The 25,716-nt window shown below is 40.7% G+C and overlaps 1 protein-coding gene across 6 annotated transcripts in view; it reads left to right on the top strand.

Moving 5' to 3' along the window:
* Positions 1 to 2,563: 2,563 nt before the first annotated feature.
* MCM9 (minichromosome maintenance 9 homologous recombination repair factor) overlaps positions 2,564 to 25,716 on the top strand; it is a 101,176-nt gene continuing 78,023 nt past the window's right edge. For 4 of the 6 annotated variants that reach the window (XR_010322803.1, XM_003404250.4, XM_064290336.1 and 1 more), the window contains exons 1-5: positions 2,564 to 2,945; positions 6,684 to 7,002; positions 17,000 to 17,316; positions 18,559 to 18,640; positions 24,608 to 24,808. Coding sequence is in view for 5 of the 6 variants with exons in the window: in XM_003404250.4 (XP_003404298.3) it covers positions 6,699 to 7,002; positions 17,000 to 17,316; positions 18,559 to 18,640; positions 24,608 to 24,808 (904 nt within the window). In the remaining variant the exon portion in view is untranslated. The remainder of the gene's footprint in view (positions 2,946 to 6,683; positions 7,003 to 16,999; positions 17,317 to 18,558; positions 18,641 to 24,607; positions 24,809 to 25,716) is intronic. The other 2 variants (XM_023539698.2, XM_064290323.1) reach the window with 2 other exon arrangements.

Genomic DNA, 25,716 nt, shown 5'->3' with positions numbered 1-25,716 from the left:
GGAGAGAAAGGCAACCTGCAGAAAGAAACCCATGTTGCAGATAATAGGGAAGAGTTCAGAGATGCAGTGATCTCTGACGGACTTCAGTCCCTTGTTTCAGTCTTTCCCTGAGGCTTGGGTGTATCCTCCTTTTTGACTCCATGAGATACTCAGGATCCTTACAGTAATTTTGCCTAAGCAAAATAGTTTGTTACTTGCAACCAAGAACTATTATAAATACATACACTGTAGGAAATAATATCCACAAATTTATTTAGCTATAAGTCTGTATCCTCTTAATGGTATTTACTCGGTTTTTTTGAAGCTTGTAATTTTGTATTAAGATCTAAACTTAAACATTCATGAATGTCGTTGTTAGGTGCTGCCGAGTTGGTTCTGACTCCTAGCAACCCTAGGTACAATAGAAGGAAGCACTGCTCGGTTCTGCACCTTCCTCACAATCATTGCTGTTTGAGCCTGCACTTAACAGCCACTGTGTCAATCCACTGTGTTGAGGGTCCTCCTCTTTTTCACTGACCCTCTACTTTACAAATACGTCTTCCAAACTGGGTTTTGCATATAGTCTTGCTGACTTAGCCAAGTGTCTTTTCACCTCCCAGTAGTTTTAAGTGAACTAGAAGCTACAGAATGTGTTATTCTTATTTGCACAAATATACGTCCACAACTTTTGGTAAGGGATGAAGAGACAAACCTTTTTCAAGAGAAACTGGGAGTACTAGAAAAGATCTTCAGGCAGCTGCCTTCCAGACAGGAGACCCAGGTGTGGCTCCTGGCCAATGCACCCCATGCACAGGCATCACCCTTCCCGCAGTGGGGTCTTGCATTTTGCTATGATGCTGAGTAGGTTTCCGCAAAGCTTCCACACTAGGACAGACTAGGAAGAAAGGCCTAGACACCTGCTTCCAGCCCATGGCAGCCACACAGGTGCAGAGCAGAACTGCTCCCTAGGGTTTCAAGGCTGTGGCCTTTCAGAAGCAGGCCTTACTTTCACCAAGCATTACTTCCAAGGCACCTTTCTGTTAGAGTCCAGTGCTTAACCCTTTGTGCCACCCAGGGACTAGAATACAGATACAAAATCAACATTAAAAATCAATCATATGTCTATATAATAAAAAAGAATAGTTGGAAATTGAAATTTTAAAAAATCATTTACAATAATAGTATCAAAAAGCATGATTTCCCTCCCATATATTTAGGGATAAATCTAACTTGGGGATAGATCTGACAAAAGGTGTTCGAGGTCTGTACTCTGAAAGCCACAAAACATCGTTCAAAGGAATTAAATGTTGTTGTATGCCACTGAGTCAATTCTGACTCATCACAACCCTACAGGACAGAGTAGAACTGCCCCATAGGGTTTCCCAAGGCTATAATCTTTAAGGAAGCAGATTGCCACATCCTTCTCCTGTGGATGGCTGGTGAGTTTGCACCTCCAACAATTTGGTTAGCGGCTGAGCACTTAACCACTGCCCACCAAGGCTCCATGAAATTAAACAAGACCTAAATAAATAGAGGAGACCTGTGGAGCAGTGGTTAAGAGCTATGGCTGCTAACTAAAAGGTCAGCAGTTCGAATCCACGAGCCACTCCTTGAAAACCCTACGGAGCAGTTCTACTCTGTCCTATAGGGTTGCTAGGAGTAGGAATGGACTCTAGCAATGGGTTTGGTTTTAATTAAACTGAAGTTGTTCAAAGGTTCGATAACTCAATATTGTTAAGATGTAGATTCTTCCCATACTGGTCTATAGATTCGACGGCAACCTCAACCACAGAAAATGACAAAGCTGATTCTAAAATTCATATGGAAATACAAGAGATCCAGCAGAGCTAAAACAGTTTTGAAAAAGAACAAAATTGGAAGGCAAAAACTATCATTTCAAGAGTTATTATAAAGCTTTAGAAATCAAGACAGTGTGGTTATTTCTGTAAAGACAGACAAATAGATTAATAGAACGGAAAATAGTCTGAGACCCACACATATAAGGACAACTGGTTTTTGACACAGGTGCAAAGGCAATTCAGTGAAGAATGGATAATTCTTTCAACAAATGGTGCTGATGTCCATATGCAAAAAAGTGGCCTATAATCCACATTTGAAACCATACACAAAAACTAACTCAAAATGGATCACAGACCTAAATACAAAATGTAAAATTATAAAACTTCTAAAAGAAAACATAAGAAAAAAATTCTTACGACCTTATATTAGGCAAAGATTTCCGGGCTACACCAAAAGCACAACCCGTAAAGGCCGGCCGCATACCGCCCTCACCAGATTCCGCCCCAAGGCTCTCCCCGCCCCCAGACCGCGCCGCGCCCGCCCGCCCCGCCTCGGACCGCCTCGCAGCGCCTCCCGCGGCGCCTCGCCGAGCTCTCGCCCGCCCGCCCGCTTCTCCACCCGGACTCCGCCCGGCAGAGCCGCTGGCCGGGAAAGCCTGCTGGTGCCCTGCGGGGCATCCGTCGGGACCGCCGGCCGGCCCGGACCGCCCACGAGACGGGGGCGTCGCCCGGCGCGCCGCAACCCGCGGAGCCTGCGCGCACGCGCCCCGGCCCGCCTCCCGCCCTTCGGGCCCGGCCGACCTCGCCGCGCGGCCGGAGCCCTGGACGTTGCTCAGCCACCGGAGCAGCGCGCCCGGCGACTTCTGACACCCGGCGCCAGCCAGTAAGTGACAGCTGCTGCCTCGTTTCATGGCTGCTTTTCTTCCGCGGTTCGTCCCAAGTCTCTTCCACGAATGGTTAATTTAAAAAACTGTTCAACTCCCGGACCGATCAGGCAAGAGGGCTGCCCGGGAACAGAGCAAGGGACGTGTCAGAGACTTGCCGAGGTGTTTCCAGGCAGCAGGGGTGCGTCCATAGACCTTTTGGATTAAAAAAGTTTGGGAAGCATTCTTCAAGAACAGCTCGGCTCCACACTTGTTGACCGCCTGTTGGGAAGCTGATCGAGCGGTGAGGCGGCGCTGCGATAACTTGGCCCAGCGGGGCGGGGCCAGAGGCGGGGCTTAGCGCGCGGGCTCCAGCGGCCCTGGAGAGGGGCGTGGTTCTCGTCGGCGGGGCGGGGCTCCCGTAGGCGGGGCTGAAAACCGGTTGCTCTGGAGTGGGTTCAGACCCAGTGACCCCACAGAGCAGGGGAGAGCTGCTCCCTGGGATTTCCTGTAGGATTTGGAATCGACTCCACGGCAACGAGTTTGGTTTTGGTTAATTTTAAGGAAGCAGACTGCCACATCCTTCTCCCGGGGAGCCCATAGTTTACTTTCCCTCATACTCCTGAATATGCGTGTACTCATTTCTTAATCTCAGAAATCCCGGGGCGCCACTGGTGGGTTCGAACCACCGACCTTTCGCTTAGCAGTTCAGCGCTTAACCATTGCCACCAGGGTTCCTTGGATCCTGTTAGAAAATGCTAGTTATCCACCCTCCTGTCTTTTCTTCTCGGCCTGTTTTTGGTTGCCGTCCAGTGGATTCTGACTCATGCGGATAAAGTAACACAATCGCTGATGATCGTGTGTTGGCCCCAGATATTCACTAAGAAAAAGTAAAGGGAGCTTGAAAGTTGTAAAAGGACCTTTTTCAAAACAATGTGCCCTAGTCTGTATTTGGGTAGGCATGTTTGTAGGGTTAGCAAGCTGTACCTAGAAAACAGTAGATTAGTCAGTCTTAGACAGATGTTGAAAGCGAATGCTATTTTTTAAAAGATGGTCATTACCATATACATTGTTGGTTTAACTAGGAGAAATTTAATATGACCTTTATTTGAACCTTGAATTCTGCTGCTGCCCTCTTCCTGCCTTAGGTGAAGCTGTCTTTCAGACTGCTTAATTTGTGGCTCTAAATGCATTTATAGGATTCTTTTTTTTTTTTTTTTGTAGCCACTCTTGGGGAATTAAGATTTCGTTAGCAAAGGGCCACATCGTGGAAATACTGTATGGTTAGTCCCTTCAGAAGCACTTCTGCTTTACACTTGGCTGAATTTATATTACCTAACCAAAACCAAATTACTTGTCAATGGGGTGGCCCATAGTTTACTTTCTCTCATACTCTTGATTATGCATGTACTCATTTCTTAATCTCAGACTGGTATCCTGTAAATTGCCATGATACTTGGCTTGACTCTGCTGTACTCCCCGTACTCCTTTCACATCTTCTGGAATAATACTAGGTTCTCAGAGAAGGCAACTTATTCCTAATTCCACATTGTTGCTGTAACATGTTTAGAATTCTAAACTGTGAACTCCAGAACAGCTTTCTTACATCGTTTTTGTATTAGTAGAGCCTAGTATAATAAATATTGGTTAAATGAAATTAGGCAAAGTACACCTCTCCTCCAGGGCTCACTCTTTCCAAACTAAAGAAGTCTCTTGTATGATCAGTTTGCTTAGTTATTTTTAACTGTCCATTGCCACCTCTAGCATTGTCACCCCATTAAAATCTCATCTCTCACTCCTGTGTGCTCCTACTCATGTTGCGTTTTTACCGCTGGTAGAGCACTGTTTCATTTGATCCGTCCTTTGGTTCCCTGGGGACATAGAGCACATTGTACTGTGCTGTGCTTTTCCCAGCATAGCACCTTGCACATGGGAGGTGTTAGGAACTGAACACTGACCTGGGCTTATACATATGTAATTTGTGATCTGTGTGTATACAGAGAATAGGAGTAGGCCCTTTTAATCTTTAGGTACAAAATTCTTAAAAAGATTGACAGGGGAATGAAATAGAGTAATGGTATACATTGTATTTTCAATCCTAGTTGCTTACCATTTAAAGACCAATTTTTCCTTTCCTTACATTCTTTTCCTCAGTTTTATTATCTAGTTTTTTTACATTCTTGGCAGCTGTTGTTGCTGAAGCCCATCATTTTCCTAGGTTAGGAAAAGAGGAAACAAATTCATCTCCAAATGTGAATTTTCAAAGCCAGTCTTTTGTCTATTCAAGTCAGAACTGACTGTCAATCTGAATAACAGAGTGTGTTCCATTTACATAGCAGAACACACAACACACGTGAATATGTGTATGTGTAGTAACTAAAGAAAGAGTGAGAAAGATATGTTCTTTTATGAATAAAACCCAGAACCAGAACACATACAAAGGACTTTACTAGAAGTAACCAGCCAAAACACTAGCTTTTTTTTTTTTTTTTGACTTTAACAAATGGAAATTTATTTCCTCACAGTTTAAGAGGCTAGAAGTCCAAAATTCAGGGCACTGGCTCTGAGGGAAGGCTGTCTCTGTAGGCTCTGGGGAAGAGCCTCACTTCTTTTCACTTTCTATTCCTTAGTTCCTTAGCAATCTTCATATGGTGTGATGTCTCTCTTCCCGCATCTGTGCTTGCTTGCTTCTGCATCTAATCTGCTCTTTTTTTTTTTTTTTTTTAAATAATTTTCATTGTGCTTTAAGTGAAAGTTTACAAATCAGGTCAGTCTGTCACATATAAACTTATATACACCTTACTACATACTCCCATTTACTCTCCCTCTAATGAATCAGCCTGCTCCTTCCTTACAGTCTCTCCTTTCATGACCGTTTTGCCAGTTTCTAACCCTCTCTACCCTCCCATCTCCCCTCCAGACAGGAGATGTCAACACAGTCTCAAGTGTCCACCTGATACAAGTAGCCCACTCCTCATCAGCATCTCTCTCCAACCCATTGTCCGGTCCCTTCCATGTCTGATGAGTTGTCTTCAGGAATGGTTCTTCTCCTGGGCCAACAGAAGGTTTGGGGACCATGACCGCTGGGATTCTTCTAGTCTCAGTCAGACCATTGAGTCTGGTCTTTTTATGAGAATTTGGGGTCTGCATCCCACTGTTCTCCTGCTCCCTCAGGGGTTCTCTGTTGTGCTCCCTGTCAGGGCAGTCATCGGTTGTGGCCGGGCACCATCTGGGTCTTCTGGTCTCAGGATGATGTAAGTCTCTAGCTCATGTGGCCCTTTGTGTCTCTTGGGCTCATAATTATCTTGTGACCTTGGTGTTCTTCATTCTCCTTTGATCCAGGTAGGTTGAGACCAATTGATGCATCTTAGATGGCCACTTGTTAGCATTTAAGACCCCAGATGCCACACTTCAAAGTGGGATGCAGAATGTTTTCTTAATAGATTTTGCCAATTGACTTGGGTGCCCCCGAAGTCATAGTCCCCAAACCCCCGTCCTTGCTCCGCTGACCTTCGAAGCATTCAGTTTATCCAGGAAACTTCTTTGCTTTTGGTCCAGTCCAGTTGAGCTGACCTTCCCGTGTATTGAGTATTGTCCTTCCCTTCAGCTAAAGTAGTTCTTATCTACTATCTAATTAAAAACACCAGCTTTTAAGATTTTATTCCTGAGAGCAAATGTGTGTACGAGATGTAGCCAAAGAAAAACTAAGGGCCTCTTACATAATACATTATAGGGTTAATGAAGAGGAAGTTTTGGGGACGATATGGAAAATGAATTCGACCATTTTCGGTTGCTATAATGGGTACCAACATAATTCTTTGACTAGATTTAACGCATTCATTTTAAAAGTACATGTACCAGGATTAGAACAAGTAATTCAGATCTAATGAAGATTTTGTATTCAGGTATTATTTTGTGATTATTATAGTGCGACCCAAAGTCAGATGCTTTATAACCAAATAATCTTTTGTATGTTTTCTGATATCATTGCAGGCAAATCATGAATATCAAAGATGTAATTCAGTCCTTTCTTTTTCTTTAGTTATCTAGATTCAAGATGAATAGTGATCAAGTTACCCTGGTGGGTCAAGTATTTGAGTCTTATGTTTCGGAATACCATAAGAATGATATTCTTCTAATCTTGAAGGAAATGGATGAAGATGCTCATTACCCAGTTGTGGTTAATGCCATGACCCTTTTTGAAACCAACATGGAAATTGGGGAATATTTCAACGTGTTCCCCAATGAAGTACTAACTATATTTGATAGCGCATTGAGAAGGTCGGCCTTGACAATTCTGCAGTCCCTTTCTCAGCCTGAGGATGTCTCCATGAAGCAGAATCTTCATGCCAGGATATCAGGTGGGTCACTTAAGGATTTTACTGCCATGTTATTCTCTAGGAAGGTTTAGAGAAAATTTAACACATACTGAATTCAAAGTGCTAAGAAATAACAGGTACTTATACTTGCGAATATATCCATTGTGTAGTTAATGGTCCCTTCTTGTAGAGCACAATAATGATTTTGTACTGTCTTCTCAGGACATTTGGAAGGCTGGAGTACTAGCCATGCCATCTGAGAGGAGGGAGAATGCGTGCAGACAACAGTATACTTGCTTGCTTATTTATTTCCCATATCCGTCTGTGTGTCTATAAAATTGTAATCCAAAGCAGTTTTATGAGCTTTCATGGCTACTAACAGTAAAAGAATTGATAATACAAAGAATTAGAAAAATGATAGATGCTGCCCGTAGATCTTCGAAACTGTTTTAGAAAATCAACTCTTATATTTCAGTATTAGCATCGTGCAGACCACATATTAGACACTGAAATTTTTGTTGAACACATGTGAGGTTCATTGCACTCAGAAAATGCAATGAAGAGCTTAGCAACTTGTGGCGACAGAGCAGTGCCTGAAAGTTCCTGCTTCTCCAAATCTTTGCTTCTTGCCCCTCCCTCTCTGTTCTAAAATCGATTTTTAACAGGGTGGACAGAATTAAACTGGTAACTGATAGAAATTTTTGAAAATGTTACATTCCAGTGCAACAGTTTTCCATTCCTTTGTTACATGGAAACCATTTCATAGAAGGCATAATATGGGATGGTGAAAATAAGAGTTGAATTTAGAGGATACTTGGTTGGCACTACATCACTAGGCTGGGAGACTTGGCAAATCACTTAATCTTGCTGAGCCTTAATTTCTTCTCATGCAAACTACCTCTACAGTCCCTTTCAACCCCCTACTTTTTGAATTCAAAATATGTCACTGTTGTATAAACTAATGAAGGCTACTTCAGCTTCATTCTGTTTATGAGAAGGGAGGATTTGATGAAATTAAAAGCAGACTCCAGAATATTTAAAGGGTGATTTGTGATTAAATTTGGAGAAGACACCCTTTTGTTTAAAAACAAATATTTACCTTTTAGCATGTTTCAGAAGGGTGGAGATTTATAATAAACAAGATTGCTTGCTATGATTCTAAAAAGGTTAGGAGTCACTAGACTAGAATTCCTTGGAGACAAAGTAATACTCTAAAAAAGACCAGACACTTGATTTAAGTGTGAAAAATAGTATCTGCAGTTAAACTTGCTAGAATAAAACTATGAGAGTTATTAATCTTTTATGCATCAGGGCACTAGATAATTTCCTGCTGGGATCAAGAAAGAACTTTCCCTTCTAATAATGTTGCAAAAAGTAGATACGTTAATGTAGTTAATGTTGAAATGGTTTTAGGTTGCCCTTTTGTTTGGATGGAGCCCTGTTGACACAGTGGTTAAGAGCTACTACTACTAACCAAAAAGTCAGCAGTTGGAATCCACCTTGGAAACCCTATGGGGCAGTTCTGCTCTGTTCTGTGAGTTGAAATCAACTTGATGGCAGTGGGTTTGGTTTGTTTGGATACCTTTCCATGCTCAGCTTAAATAATAAAATTGTGTTCGCCTAAGTGACCTCACTGGTCTCAGAAGGACCTAACCTATTTTTTTACTTCTTCTCCGACAAAATAAATTGCGAATCATGTTACTACCATACCCAACCCAGTGCTGTCGAGTCGATTCCGACTAATAGTGACCCTATAGGACAGAGTGGAACTGCCCCATAGAGTTCCCAAGGAGCTCCTGGTGGATTCAAACTGCAGACCCTTTGGTTAGCAGCTGTAGCACTTAACCACTACGCTACCAGGTTTCCGTTACTACCATAGTAGCATTTATTCTACAAACTTAATTTGTGCTAGGCATTTGTTAGGCTCGTGGGAAACCAAAAAGAATATGGTGCAGTCTCTCATCTCAAGGAGCTCAAGGCTAGAGGGGAAACAGCTGTCTAGTCAGATATTTACCAAATGGTGTATGCGTGCCTATAGGTATGTGCATATGTGCGTCTATTAAACATAACTGTAAAGAAGCTTTATGGCAGCTTTATGTTATGTGATCCATGTCTCACTCAAGTTATATGCAAGGTATATTAGCTCACAGAACAGGGAGCAGATTCTTCTATGTGGTGCAGGGGAAGCTTCAAGAAGAGAGGATAAGGTCAGGGAGGGATGGAGGTGCCCCAAGCAGAATGAATGACATGTATGAAGGCTCAAAAAAAAAAGGCTCAGAGGATAGAAATGGTCTGGTTTTAGGTAAATTTCACCTCCATCTTGTACTCTAGGCAAGTCATTTGGTTATTAGAACTCAGGATGTCTCTGTGGGTCAATCTCCTTAGAAGCATAAGACACTTTATGATGTGTTTTCCAGAATATGCATTAAATTTCACTTTTACATCTCCATTTCTTCTGGGATTTTTATTAGCTTAAGGTTTACTTGGCATTTCCAGTGGTTTTGATAAAAGGTGTTGAAATGCACCTTTACTTTTACATTTACCAAAGTAAATGGGAAAGACAAAAAATTGCATTCACGTGTTAATTAAAGCGGTGGCTCTCCAACGTTGGTGGGCATCAGAGCCACCTGGAGGACTTGTTAAAACACTGCCTGCTAGGCCCCACCCCCAGTTTTTGATTGAGTGGGTCTGGGGTGAGACCTAAGAATCTGCATTTCTAACAGCTCCCGGGTGATGCTGAAGCTGTTGCAGCAGGAGCCCCACTTTGAGAACCACTGCATTCCCTGGGTTACTGAGGCCAGGCATTAAGCCACCGTTAGTGCTGAAGCCCAAAATCCATATCTTTCTCTCCCATTCAGTGATAAAAGAACAAAACAATTTTTGAATAGATATTTCAAGAATGTTAAGAACAAAACAATTTTTGAATAGATATTTCAAGAATATTGTCACTGTGCTAGCTTGTATCAGTTACTTTAGGTCAAAGACTCTCAAAGTGTGGATCCTGCACTAGCAGGATCAGTATCACCTGGGAGCTGTTAGAAACAGATTGTCGTGGCACAGCGGTTAAGCCCAACTGCTAACCAAAAGGTTGGCGATTCGACCCCCATGGGTTGTTGTTAACTCTGTGGCATCTAATAACAACAACGTACATAGTAATACATGTAGTAAGACAGAATGATTAAAATAAATTTTCATTTCTATCAAAACGCTGCCTCTTAGCCTTTTTTAGTACTTAGTTTTTGGACTGTACATGATAGTTTTACTTAATGTCACCTTTGTTTTTGTTTTCGTATTACAAATTTATTTAAAGATCATAAGAATGCTAAATGAAAAGAATAAATCTATCCAGAAATGTACTTACCTCAACTACCGTTATAATAATACAGCTATAACGAAAATAAACCACTTAGTCTGATATGCTTTAGGTTAATTTGCTTAATTCTAAAAAAATAAAATTATCCTAATAGGTACCATTTACATGATGCAGTAAGGTGTAAACTGTTCCTTTGTTTCTAATTTAAGAACATTAAGGATGACATATTGCCCTGTATTATAAAAGCATAGAAGATAATTAAAAACTGATCTCCTGGGAAAAATTGGTTGTGGTTGTTATCATAGTTCTTCTTTAGAGATACTGTAATTGGGTTTCACACAGGATCCTTGCTGGGGTGAGTAGCAGGGGGCTTACTCTTCCTGGCCACACTTCAGGGAGAACAGAGAGTTGGTGAGCATATGAGGGACCCTTAGACCTGAGCCTTGCCTCCCCCACCTCCCACCTGCCTTCTCCCCACATGGATGATATCTCTTCAGCACAGCCCCCTTACACTGGAATAAAGTCAGTGTTGTGTAGATCTGTCAGAGCCCAGTGTACATAGGCCTGGGATACCATTTGCAAGGAAAGGAAGGTGTCCCAAGAACCAAGGAATATTTTCCTTTTACGCTTCCTGGGTGGATGTTCCTCCAGACATAAAAGGCATCATGTATACCATTGTAAAGGAGCCCTGGTGGCACAACAGTTGAGCACTCACTCTTAACCACTAGGTTGATGGTTCAAACTCATCCGGTGACTTTGTGGGAAAAAGATCTGGAAATCTGCTTTCATGAAGATTATAGCCTAGGAAACCTTATGGGGCAATTCTACCCTGTCACATGGGGTCTCCATGAGTCAAAATTGACTCGACTCGACGGCACACAACAACGTGCCATTGTGCATCCGTTTGACCATTTTGTTTAGCTGTTCCATTTATGTGTGTGTGAGTGTGCTAGCCTGGACTTAGGGAACTTTTCTTGCAGGAGGGGAACTTGAGGGCAGTCTTCTGGTTAAGTGAAGTTAGGAGAGCTCCAGACAATGTAGAGTGCCTCAGGAAAGGTTCAGAAGTGAGAAGCCCCAGGATATGCACAGAAAAATTCACCTATTTTGTTGCTGGGCTGGAAGATTTGAGGCCAGATGTGGTAAAGGGAAGGCTAAAGAGGGAGGGACAGTCAGTTTTTCTTCCTTTGTATTCACTGTTTTTCTCCTTAGCTAAAAGTGCTTGCTAAAGCACTGGGCTGGGCATAGAGGGGCATGAAAAGAACTCAAGAAGTAGCCCTACCCTCCAGATATGAAGTAGTTTGTAAACAGTGGAAAGCAATACGTGATTAAGGCCCAGGATGGGTAGCACAGGCAGTAAGTGATTAGGAAGGCCACTATCGTGTTAGAGCCGTTTGGAGAGGTCTTGAAGGGTGTACTCTGAGATCAGAGGTATGGGTAGTGGTGAGAGAAGTTAGGGTATTACTGTTAAATGAAGAAGGGGCGAGGTGGGGAGAGATTAGGCAACTGGTCCCAAAATCTAAGTCCTTATATTTTGATTTTTAGAGATAATGATGTGGTAGCCCATAGAACTATGGGACTGAGGATTTAAATAAGCGGTACTTCTGGGTTCTATGCAGAGGAAGTTATGGACCCTTCTTTTCTAAAGCCTAGCCAAGGCCTCTAGTCAAGAATCTTGATTTAGATGAGACGTTCACCTGAACCCTGAGGTCAGTGAGTATGGAGTAAGTAACCAAGGTAAGGAGATGGGTAAGGCAGGTGCTGTGAAGTTAGTTACCCAGTCTGGAGAAAACCATGGGAGAGCATGGGGGTTCTGGGGATGTGGTAGCTGGTGGCCGGGATGATCGTGAATCCTTCCCAGCACTTACATCTGAATTTTCTTTCAAGTCTCATTTTATAAAAGAAAAAATACTCTTTTCAATTTTGGGTCCACCTTTACACTCCATCTGCTCTTCTTTTCATAACCAAACTTTTGAGAGAATACAATTCTTCTTTGGTATAAGCTTCTCTCATTCACCTCCACCACACTGAAACTACCCTCACCAGTGTCACCAGTGACTGACTAATGGCCAAACTGGGGGACACTTTTCAGTATATTTCTTCCTTTATTTCTCTGCAGGGTTTGCTACTGTTGCCTCCTCTGCCTTATGAAACTGCAGCCTTGGCCCCATCAACAGCACTCTCTGGCCTATTCCTCTCTCTGGCTGTGGCTTCTCTGCCTCCTCTATAGCTGTCCCTTAAGTGTTGGGTCCTCAGGGCTCAGATGTGGCCCTCTTCTCCCGGATCCGGCATTCTCTTCTGCTGGGGTGGCTCCATCCTGAACTTACATGTCAACTGCCACCATACAGCAACAACTGCCACCTTTATTTATTTTTAGCCAGAACTTGTCTCTTAAGCTCGGTATGTAAATATCCTGTTGTCTACCAGATATCTCAGACTAGATATGTTCTTGTAAACCCAGCATATTAAAAATTGTAGTCATAATTTCCCTTCACTCACTGTGTGCCCCCTTCACCTGAAAATGGCATTTCCACATTTATTCCTTCAATAGGTATTTATTGGTTGCCTACCATCTGCCTTGCTGAATTCCCTGCCTCAGTTAATGGAATCTCTTCCATTCAGTTACCTAAACCAGAGAACTGGTGGGTCACTTCAAATTCCACCCTTTTCTTCACATCTTACGTCTAACTGGTCTCTAAGCTAACTTAAAAAAAAAAATAACCCACTGCTGTCAAGTCGATTCCAACTCACAGCAACCCTATAGGACAGAATAGAGCGGCCCCATAGGGTTTCCAAGGCTGTAATCATTACAGAAGCAGACTGCTACATCTTCCTTCCTTGGAGCAGCTGGGGGGTTTGAACTGCTGACCTTTTGGGTTGCATCTGAGCACTTTAACCACTGCACCACCAGGCTAAACTTAGTATCTTTAATATCACTCATATCTATTCTCCCCTGTCTGCTTTTCATTTTCTTGCCTTTCTATTTATAAAGCAGTGAGTAAAATCTACCTCAACCCTGCCTTCATAGAAATTATATTCTATCGTGGAAACATAAGAAGAAATTAATTAGTTAATTCTTTTATTTCAGTTGTGGTAAGTGATATGAAAAAGAAGAACAGTATGGTATGGCACACAAAAGAGAGAATTTAGCCTAAGTGAGTTAAAGATTAAGAAAATTATGTTTAAGCTGAGCTTTAAAAAAAATTAAAGGATGAAAAATGATAAATTTAAGAACTTCTATTAAGTAGCACTTGCTGTATGCCAGATGGAAACCCTGGTGGCGTAGTGGTTAAGTGCTATGGCTGCTGACCAAAAGGTCACCAGTTCGAATCCACCAGGCACTCCTTGGAAACTCTATGGGGAGTTCTCCTCTGTCCTGTAGGGTCGCTATGAGTCCAAATTGACACGACGGCAGCAGGCTTCGGCATATGCCAGATACTGTAGCACGTAGCCACTACGCCAAAAGGGAGTCCAAGAACTTTACATATATGCATTATTTTAATCTTCTAATGACCCTGTGAGATAGGTCCTGTTGTTACTGCCATTTTACAGGAGGGGAGTCTGAGGTACAGAGAGGGTAAATAATTTGCTCAAGGTCACATAGCCAGTAAGTGATAGAGCTCTGACCCAAAGCCAGACATTGTGGCTCCAGAGTCTGTATTCTCAATCACCACATTGCTCTTAAGTGTGGCATTTTTGAGGGGTGGAGTGGGGAGGACAGTGTTGAGGCAAAGGGGATACTACAGGTGAAGTGAGCGCTCAGAGGGCTTCATATGAAAGGAAGCCAGTCACATAAGACCCTGCAGTCCAGATTTGTTTGGTTCCTTATTCTTAGATCTGTGGGTAGCCATAAAAGGGTTAATATACAGAGGAGATTTCAGTTCAGGCCTTCATTATTTCTTGCCTGCCTTATTGTGAAAGCAAGGGGAGATAGGGTGTGTTCGCATTCATTCTAAGATGCTATTTATGGTAAAACACACAATCAAAAACAGCTTTCTAGGGAAAAAAACCACAGTAAAATTACACATAGCTTTGTTTTTAACCAAAATTTGTGTATAAGCCCAAAATAGCAAGCATCTCTCTATACGATTATGTAAGACTTTATCAATTATATACAAGATTTTATCTCATTGAAAACCCAGTCCATTAAATTGTATTGGCCAGTCTCGGTCTTTAAAGGACAGTCTGCAGTTATGCACAACATCAGAGTCACAACACTTTCCATGTCCTAGTTCTTGTGCTCTTAGTTGTGTTTTATTTTTTAATTTTTAAATATATTGATAATTTAAACTGGATAATCAGTTGGTATCTGAAGCAGAACAGGAATGAGGGGAGTAGAAATGGGATCAAAAATGATATTTCTTTAGGGGCCAAGGAAGAAAGAATGGATGTTTCAAAAATCTAAAGAAATTGTTATCAAAATAAGTTTTCTTAGCCCATTCATTTTTGTCTGATCTCCTTCTATTTGGCTTATTCATCATTCTCTGAAGTAATTGCTGGAGATTCTGTGTATATTTCAAGAAGCAAATTGGGTTAATAATCATGTTTCCCTCTTGAGTATCCTATATAGTTACAGTAGAAAACACTTTACAATAGATAGCACTTAGTGACTCTTTACAAACAAATTATTTTTTAAATGTATTCAACCATGTAATCCAGCAATTTCACTCCAAAATATATATCCAAGATAATTGAAAACAGGTGTTCAAACAAAAACTTGTACATGAATGTTCACAGCAACATTATTCATAAAAGTCGAAAGTGGAAATGACCCAAATGCCTGTCAACAATTGAATAAGTAAACAAATGTGATATATCCATACAATGGAATATTATTCAGCCATAAAAAGGAAGTACTGATGTATGCTCCAACATGGATGAACCTTGGTAATATGTTAAATGAAAGAAACCAGACACAAAAGGCCACATATTCTATAATTTCACTTATATGAAATAATAGACAGGAGAATAAGATCTGTTTTTAATGAAAAGTTTTTCGCTTTTGCTTGGTTGTAACTAGAAATATTGCTGTGTTCTTGGTAGCTCAGCAGATAGCTAATTAGCAGATGCCTGAAAACAATGAGAAATGAATAGAGTAGGTATCTTTGGATAAACACCTGCTTTAATCCTGTCCCACCTTCTCGGTCTGTTCCCGTACATGTGATGCAATACCTGTTAGCCCTAGGTGTTTTTCATGTAGCACTCCCCAGGAGCTTGGAAATAAGGAAAATAAGTGTGTTTTCTGAGAGTTAACCTGTCAAGTCAACACAGAATAGAGCATATATATACAAAATTATCCTAAGCAAAAGTGTGGATCCTTTATTGCAAAATGTGATACAACCTGCATCAATATAAATAAAGAATATGTCCATTTAGTAAGTGGGCGAGTCAGCATTGGAAGCATAAGAAAGGAAGTTATAGAGGCAAATGTTGGTGGTGTCCACCATGCTTATCTCTGTGGTATACAGTGTATGGAGGGAGAGCCCTGACCGACCAACAGAGAAAATTCAAGTCTCTGCCTATGGTAGGATACACCAGGTTAACATAGCCTGGTACCTTATATATCAGTTCATCTGATTCGTTGGCGGGTGTGGGGGGGGGGGGGGGCGTTGAGGGGACTATTGATGTTTTGTAAGTTCTATGCCACCCAAAAAACCTTTTGATTATTATCATTTGGCTTCCTGAGTAGACGCATCGACAGGGAGAAAATGTGCTGCCATCGGAACTTAAAGTATAATCATACCTGTGATGGTTATTTTTCAGGAGCTTTGTAAATCTGATAGATCCATCTTCAGTGTGCATACTTACCAGGTTTTTGAACCACCAAATTCTGAAGACAAGATAATGGGTCATGGTACATCAACCAACTTACTTACCAAGTGCCACTCTATAAACTTGTTCAGAGATAGGCTTTTGACCATCACAGCCAGCATCTTTGTACTCCAGCATAGCACCATAGTCAAACATGAGAAACAGATTTTCTGCATATAAATTTCCTTTATGTTTTGCACCTTTTCAGTACTGTTTTTTAATGGTGAAAAACACAGAGTTATTAAATGATAAAATGATGCCAGTGGATAAAACTCTAGGTAGCTCAAGTCTTGAAAATACTGTCAGATTTACACATTAATAAATCCGAAGGAAACCCTGGTGGCATAGTGATTAAGTGCTGTGGCTGCTAACCAAGAGGTAGGCTGTTCAAATTCACCAGGTGCTCCTTGGAAACTCTATGGGGCAGTTGTACTCTGTCAGAAACCTAACTAAAAAAGCAATAGTAAGAGCCTCCTAGCACTGTGGGAATCTTTGGTCATCATGCTACCATCTCTTTGTAACTCCTCTTTGTGGTTTAGGCAGAGTCAGCGATTGCTTTTAGGTGGGGCAAGTGGCGATATGTTCTTTGTTGAATATGGGCCGTCTGGGTATTTAAATCATACTGAGGTAGCCCTCTTACCAAATCAGTCCTTTATTTAGTCCTGATTATTACAGCATCTAGATACATGCTTTTGAAAAGAGTTCACTGACAATTGTTAATTGAAGTAATTATTTTCTGTTTTCTTCATAGAGTTGATGATCTGATTTTTTCTTAAGGAAAACATGAAGTTGTTGCCCCCCACCAGAAACTGTACTTCCCCCCATCACCAAGGGAATATGAGAAAGATATATTCCATAGAGTCAAATCCCAAGGTTTAAGTTGATGATGTGATTTTTTCTTTTTTCCCCCTCCATCAGGTTTGCCTGTCTGTCCTGAGCTGGTGAGGGAGCATATCCCTAAAACCAAGGATGTGGGACACTTTTTATCTGTCACTGGGACAGTGATTCGAACAAGTCTTGTGAAGGTCCTGGAGTTTGAGCGGGACTACATGTGTAACAAGTGCAAGCACGTATTTGTGGTCAAGGCTGACTTTGAACAGTATTATACCTTCTGCAGGCCATCCTCATGTCCCAGCTTGGAGAGCTGTGATTCCTCAAAATTCACTTGCCTCTCAGGCTTGTCTTCATCTCCAACCAAGTGTAGAGATTATCAGGAAATCAAAATTCAGGAACAGGTAAATGATGAAATAAATTAGAAAAGTAACATGAAGTTGAAAAAGCAAAGTGGTCTTCAGCTATGGGTAAATTGCTACAATTGGGGAACAAATAATGGATTACAAATGGAACTTGTGTCATTACTTTGTGGAAGATCAAACTTTAAACCATCGCACATATATCAGAATAAGAAACCATGAAATAATATTATTATTTTGGTGAAATTATACACAGCCATAAACCATTTAAATAATTTTTTTAGATAAAGCATTGACAAGAAGGTTATGGAGTGACTTAATAATCATGTTAAAATTAAAGGCATGATATTTAAGAAGTTCACATTAGCTGTTCATAACTAAGAGACAGGAGAAATTGAAATGGGGCTAAACATTGGAGTGGGCAGAATTTGGGGTTTGGCTCAATTTTAGTTGCTGTGCCAACTCTTTAGCAATAACTTTAACAAATGAGGGTAGGCCTGATTTTCCTTTACTTAAAGCTGAAACAGAAAGGTTTATTCTCTCATTTAAAATAAGGAGACGGGCTAGAATGTAGGCCCCTCAGTGTTTAAGACTGAGGCTCCTTCTGTCTTTCTACTTTACCATTCTTAACACATGGCTTCTTTTCTTATGGTTGTCTATAGTGCAGGATGGTAGCTAAAACTCCACCTCATTGATATTTTAGTCAGAGCAAGAAGAAGAGGGGACGGATAAAGAGCATGCTACCCAACCAAGTTTCCATTTCTCCCAGAAGTCCCCTAAAACATTTCTGCATATTTCTCACTGGCCAGAACTTACTCATATGACCACTGGTACATAGCTGCATGGAAGCCTGGGAAATGTAGTCTTTTCACTATGCATATTTCCACATGGAATAAAACCAGGGTTCAGTTACTCAGGAATAATCAAAAGGGACTCAGTGTTTTGTCCCAGGTCTTATGACTAGAGATCTGGAAAGAGAAATACCTCTCCTTTCGAGGTAGGTAGTTTTATTAGTAGTAGTTGTTGTATTTTGACAGTCCACAAAATAGGTTTTATTTAGAGGTATTTTCCATATTGGTGCTTTTATTTTACTCTAGTTTTAGTGAATTCATAAACTGATAGTAGGCACAGTTTTCAAGAAAATTCCATAAATCCCCATCGTAATTAAATTCGATGGTGATAATACCGGAGAAACAAACTGTAATTTCAAGAACTGCTCGGCTTCTGAATATTTAGTCAATGTGTATTTGATAACCTCAATATCTGCTTTCTTTTTCTTGCTAGGTCCAAAGACTATCTGTTGGAAGTATTCCACGATCTATGAAGGTTATCCTGGAAGATGACTTAGTAGACAGTTGCAAATCTGGTAAGAATGAACTTTTTTATCAGCTTCTATAGAAGGTTAAAAAATATTGGTTAGGAAGAGCCACTTTTTATTTTCCCAAGATCACTGGCAAGGGTGTGTGGGGCTAATTGTAGATCTTGGGAACAGAAACTGTCATGGAGGTGAGAGATGATAGAAGTAAAGAGAGCTGGGCTGGAGCTTAGAGATCTAGTCCAGTTGCTTGTTTTACAGATGAAGAACCTGACTTGCCTAACATCATTTAGTGAATCAAGTCGCAGAACTAGAACATGAACACAGAGCCACTGACTTCAAATCTACAGCTCTCTTCAATACACCATAGCTTAACAGTGTGACTTTTAAATTTTAGTGGATTTAGCTGGCAGTCACATAAAATGAACCAGAGGACGTGACTCTGTCAACCGCTCTTGCAATCTTAGTGCTGTCTGAAAAAATAGGAAGTGATCTTTCTTCTCTGCTCTGTTCTGTGTCACATTGATTTGGTCTGCTGTCCTCTGACGGTCCTCAGTATTTTTACTGGCCAGTCACCTGAACTGAGAGAAAACTTGAGACCATACTGAATGTAGACCTGCGGGTGGGTGGCAGGAAAAACCTCAGGAAGGACATGAACCAACCTTAAACCGTTGAAAGACTGTCATATAGAAATAGAATTATAATCACAGAAGATATTATCGGGCTTCAGCAGGTGGAAGCTACAGGGAGGTACATTTTGACTCAGTATCTAACAGTCAGAGGTGTCCAGACTCAGACCTTAGATGACGGTGAGGTCCTTTTCTTGGAGACAGTCAAGCAGAGGATGTAGAGCAGCTCGGTAGGGATTCAGGCCTTGTGATGGCAGTTGATCTGGATGATTTACAATGTTCACGCACATGCGAGGCTCTCTGAGCCTCAGAACTGTTCTGGAAATCTGAGGGTTCCAGAAGCCTCGTTGTTGTAATGTTATTCTGGGATGTATGCTTTGATCCCTAGGCCAACCAGACTAGTCCTACGTTTTCCTTTGTTCCCTCTTGCTCATCTAGCCCCCTTTTCCTCTCATTGGAGAGCCTGGGAAGAAATAAAACTTAAAAGTATTTGTAGGAGGATGAGGATTAGTATCACCCCACGTCTACAGAATGGAGGTATTGTGAGCCGATTAAATTATTAATCATTTAAAAAAAATAGCTGGCAAAGGTTATATTGGCAAAATTAAGATACTGGGCTTTGTAAATCAGCAGTGTTGCCCAAGAGAGTAAATACTATTTTCTTTTACAGTAACTACATTTGAATATAATAAGAGATATTTTTAATAAAATCTGGTATGTTTCTGAAATGGATATGTTGGCGATATTCTGCATCTGTAATGCAAAAAGAGAATGAGAGAATCAAGAGTGCTTTCTTCACCTGTTGGTGGGGGGTAGCGCTGTAAAATTTAAGGAGCACTGGTCACTGGGTAGGGGTCAGCTGAAGGTGAAGCTCTCAGCTAGAAGCAGAAGCAGTATGTGCTTCAAAGTGATAATCTGTAAGTTTAATGAAAAACGGTTTTCTAATGAAAGCACTTAGTATATCATATGTTTCAACACAGGTATCCTCACCTACCCTTTTCTCTCATTGTCTTCTTATAGAATTGAAAGGCACTGAAGATTCTAGTATAGAACTTAAAAGTCTTTTGGATTTATAAAGTTGCAGTCCCAAAAAGGGTTGTCCTTAGAGCTGCAAAGCTTTCAGAAGTGTCCCTGGGACCACTTCCAGCCTAAGAAAAGGAGAAGGGAAACTTGGTCCACTAGGCCCAGCGTCTTCTGCTTCCCTCGCATACACTCCCAGGCCTTGACTAGACCTTTGCCTGTGGGGAGAATGAGAGCTCACCCTTTCTCTTTTCTCCTTTAACAACTAACTTAAAGGCTGTTGAGGGTCAGGAAATGGAAATGATTGTTAAGCCTTAGCTGAATTTGTTCACCCATTGCCTTTCAAGTCAGCTTTACATTCCTTGCTTTACATATTTCTTATTCTCACTCAAACACTCTTAATCTTTATAAAAAACAAATAGCACAGGTTGTGTCCCTGGGCTGTAACAGGATGTATGATTTCTTATTCTACAACCTAGTTCTCTCTCTCCTATTGGACAGAGCTAAAGTGCTTCATTTCTCCGAACTGTATCATAATTTCCCTTTTCTTAATGCAGGGCTTCTCCAAGTGTCTCATTTATAAAATTTACTAAGCTGACTTTTTATTAAAATGATGAGGCAAGCACTCCACGGAGACAAAGAGTTCAGTATCTAGAGCCAAGAATAATTCTCTATCAAAAGATGCCCCCCCAATAATCACTAACCCATAATTTGAAAATTATGCCAAATATCTTAGCAGTTTATAGTTGTCTAAATAGTATTCTAAGGAGATAACAGCTTTGATCATGGATTACCTGCTAAATAGATAAGGATATATGTTCAAATATCAGCCCATATAGGACTCTGAATTTTAACCAAACTCTGTAATACCTGAATCAGAACAGCAATGTTTTTATGACAACCTTAGCATGAAAATGCCCTTTTTAAAATGTCACTAATAGTAAGGAATGGATGGAAGCAGTTGTCAACAGCTATTTTTTAAATTTATCCTTGGTCACAAACCTCTGTGGGAATCAAAAGACATAAGTGGCATAATCCTTGCCCTTTAAGAATGTACAGCCTAGTTAGGAACCCCTATCTGATACAGAGCAATAAAGTTGAAGGTTGTGTGCTGATAAGGGTCCGTGCACCAGAAGATCAGATGGATGGGCCTGATGAAGGATAGCTGCAGAAGATATAGGGGCACAAAAAGATTGGATTGCATAAAAGGAAGAATTGTAGCTTTCTGAAAATGACATTATTTATAATAACATTTAATATAAACAATGACATTTAGGTATTTACTATAGAAAAATATAAAAGTTTTAAACAAATGTATCTTGCCTCTTGGGTTATCATATATCCCTCAGTTCTGATCATATGAGTCTGCCATTCAATAACTATTTCAGTAAATTAAAACATGTATATATGGAAGGATTTTGAAAAGTATTACCCCCCAAAAAACCAAACTCATTATCGTCGAGTCCATTCTAACTCATAGCGACCCTACAGGACATAGAATTGCCTCATAGGGCTTCCAAGGAGTTGCTGGTGTATTCGAACTACCGACCTTTTGGTTAGCAGCAGAATATTTAACCACTGCACCAACAGGGCTTCTTGAAAGGCATTAGTTTCTCTACAAATGTTAGGTAGTGGTGTTAGGTGCCATCGAGTTGGTTCTAGCTCACAGCAACCCTATGTACAACAGAACAAAACCCTGCCCGATCCTGCACCATCCTTATAATCATTGCTATGTTTGAACGCCTTGTTGCAGCCAGTGTGTCAAACCACCTTGTTGAGGGTCTTGTTCTTTTTCACTGACCCTCTACAAAGCATGATGTCCTTCGCCAGGGACTGGTCCCTCCTGATAACATGTCCAAACTATGTGAGACAAAGTCTTACCATCCTCACTTGTAAGGAGCATTCTGACTATACTTCCTCCAATACAGATTTGTTCATTCTTCTGGCAGTCCATGGTATATTCAGTATTCTTGCTGAACACCACAATTCAAAGGTATCAATTCTTCTTTGGTCTTTCTTATTCATTGTCCAGCTTTCGCATGCATATGAGATGATTGAAAATACCATGGCTTGGGTCAGGTGCACCTTAGTCCTCAAAGTGACATCTTTAGTAAGGCTGTTAGGTGCCATCAAGTTGGTTCCCACTCATAGCAAACCTGCGCGCAAGAGAACGAAACACTGCCTGGTCTTGCACCATTCTCATAATTGTTGCTATGCTTAAGCCTGTTGTTGCACCCATTGTGTCAACCCATCTTGTTGAGAGTCTTCCTCTTTTTCGATTACCCTCTCCTTTACCATTACTAAGCCAGGTTTACCTGGTATTTACTGAACACTTACTATGTTCTAGATACCGTACTAATTTACATATATTATCTGACCTAATTGGACTATTGCTACAGTCTTATGATGTAGATAGATTATTCTCATTTTGTAAATCAAAAAACAGGATTAGAAACACTAATTTGCCCAAGGTAACACTGCTAATGAGCAGTGGGATTTGAACCCAAATCTGATGAGTCAGTGCTCTCGACCACTCTTCAGTACTCTACATTTTCTACATTGTCACTGCTTATCACAGTCAGATTATTACTATTGGGTGGTATATCTAAGTTAAAATTCCTCATTTGACTAATTTAGAAACAACCTAAATATGACCTGTTAAAACAACCCTACCCATTGCCGTCGAATTGATTCCAACTCAGCGACCCTATAGGACAGAATAGAACCGCCCCACAGGGTTTCCAAGGCTATAATCTTTATGGAAGCAGACTGCCACATCTTTCTCCTGCAGAGCCGCTGGTGGGTTCAAACCACGGACCTTTCAGTTTGCAGCTGAGCACTTAACCACTGCAGCACCAGGGCTCCTTAAAATGACCCTAGTAGAGGACTATTCCAAGCGCTCATATAAAGTTGCCGCAGTCATTTTCACCTGAAAAAAAATTGGGGGCAGACAGTATAGGAAGTGATCATTATCCCTAATGGGTTTGAAAACCATCCAAAGCAGTAGCTTAGGAAGAATTTTGAAACATGTATAGAATTCCTGTTTATGCCCTCTGTTTCTGTGACCAGTTCCGTGCATTTACAAGTCTTTTCTTTGGTAAATCAAAAGCTCTTGTGATTACACGTTACACACGTTGAAATTTGGAAAGAGAAAGGCATTTTGCATCAGCGGTAGCACATAATTGACACAAACCCACCAAACCCATTGCCATCGAGTCGATTCCAGCTCACAGCGACCCTACACCACAGAGTAGAACCACCCCAGTTTCCAGGGCTGTAATCTTTACTGGAGCAGACTGCCATATCTTTCTCTCACAGAGCAGCTGGTGGGTTCAAACCACTGACATTTTGGTTGGCAGCTAAGCACTTTAACCACTGTGCCACCAGGGCTCCTTTAATTGACACAAAAGCTTGAAAATAAAGAATTGCCTCCTGGTTCAGAAAGAACATCTGTTGTGCCTAATGTAAGTACCAGGTTTGGGGTTGGGGTATGTCCAAAACCCTATTGAACTAGGTTGAAATCTTTGAAGGCTAGGATTATGTCTTTTTTTCTCCCTCTTTTCTCCAGTACCAAAATACAGAATGCCAAGAATCCATATATATTTGTTAGCTTGTTGGCATTGTATGTAATAATAAGCACAGATGTCAATGTATGGAGAATGTGTTCCTATAAGCTACCCAAGGCCTCTTAGAAAAATCTGTAAAACTGTAATATTCTGCCCACGAAGAAGGGGATGGTTTCCTCAGGTGGGAAGGAACCAACCAAGGAGGAACTGGCAGGGTTGTTAGTATCTTGTGCTTTCAATTGTGTATGGAAAAGAACTTTAACGTACAACAGGTATTCATTCCTCAGTTCACTCTTTTGTTCATTCAGAAAAGGCAGCGAGTAAAATGTTAACAAATGTGGTAAAAATAAGCATGTAAAAAAATAAAACTAGGTGCCAGTCATTTTAAGATTGTCTCCTTTCCTGACAGCAAACTGATTATAGTTTAACCCTCTGGTTGCCAATTCCCACATCTCTAAATGAGAACTAAATGGTTAGAGGTTCTGAGAGGACGAGAGCATTTCACCCAGTGTAATGACAATGAATAAATCATCCAGTAAACTATTTTCCCAGTGAAGGGTGATTATTAGGAAAAATAAAAACGCTGACTTTAGTTTTTAGCTGTACACATACAGGTATCTGTAAAAAGAAAACTTGGGAGTCTGTGGTGCTCTTTTGTCCTCAAATTGTTTTCTGGATGAGCGTACACTAAACTCTGGTGGGGCAGTGGTTTATCTCTAGTATTTGGTCCTTTGTCATATAAACCTGTACACAGCATGCATGCTACTGCTGGAGTACTGGACTCACTTGGTGCGTTTCCACAGGTGATGACCTCACCATTTATGGGGTCGTAATGCAACGATGGAAGCCCTTTCAGCAAGATGTGCGTTGTGAAGTGGAAATAGTCCTGAAGGCCAATTATGTCCAAGTGAATAATGAGCAGTCCACGGGGATCATCATGGATGAGGAGGTCCGAAAGGAATTTGAAGATTTTTGGGAAAACTATAGGAGTGATCCCTTTGCAGGTTTGTCATTAGGGTATACAGCTGGTCATTATTAGTGGCATTTCACTCAGTAGTTAAACATGTATGTGTGATCTGTGGGCAGCCTTACATGCTGCATAACTCAATGGCTGAGTTCCCAGGGCAGCATTAGTCAATACCTCTAGTTGTAGTCTCCTTTTAAAACTTTTCGGGTATAGTCTTTTCTATTTAGAGATCTTCCTGGAAATTCAAGGCTGAATTCCAAGAGATTTTCCATTTCTATTATTTTAAACATGTCTTGTTCTGCTAAAACAGTTTGAGTCTTCTACCTCCTCTATCAATTAAATATAAAGCTCCTCCTTTAAAAAGCCAAAAACTCATCCTATTAGGAAATTTAATCCTAGTAAAGCTTTATTTCTTTTCTGATAGATCTCAGATAATAAAGACAGCTTCATACTATTTTAGCTGAAGATTTTAAAATTAGGAATGAGTAGGAAAGAAGTGATGAGAAATTGAAAAATGCAAAGGATAAACTTTATCATCATGGCCAAAATTTTGACTGTGACACTAGGATGTTATTATATAGATTAACACATCACAGCCTTTAGGTTTGTGGAGCAAGTTTTTTATTTAAAAATCCCAAATGTATAAAACACCATTTAAATTTTCAAATGCTTATTTTCATTCTTTCTTGGAGGCATCGTCTTAGGGGAAAAAAAAAAAAAAAAAAACGAAGCCAGTAATATATTAATTCTAATAAACTTCACTTTAAATCTTACATTGATTATTCTTAAATCACAGGCTGAAATGGACAGATATCATTTCACAAAATAATAAGGCTTCCATTTGCCTAAATCTATGCAGTTTGCTTTTGTTTTGTGGGCTTTTTGTGCTGATGCATATAACACATATGTAGGAGTTCCTGATCACTCATTTATCTGATCCATATA

Source organism: Loxodonta africana, chromosome 1, assembly GCF_030014295.1.
Source record: "Loxodonta africana isolate mLoxAfr1 chromosome 1, mLoxAfr1.hap2, whole genome shotgun sequence".
Lineage (NCBI taxonomy): Eukaryota > Metazoa > Chordata > Mammalia > Proboscidea > Elephantidae > Loxodonta > Loxodonta africana.
This window is presented reverse-complemented; position numbering and strand designations above follow the sequence as displayed.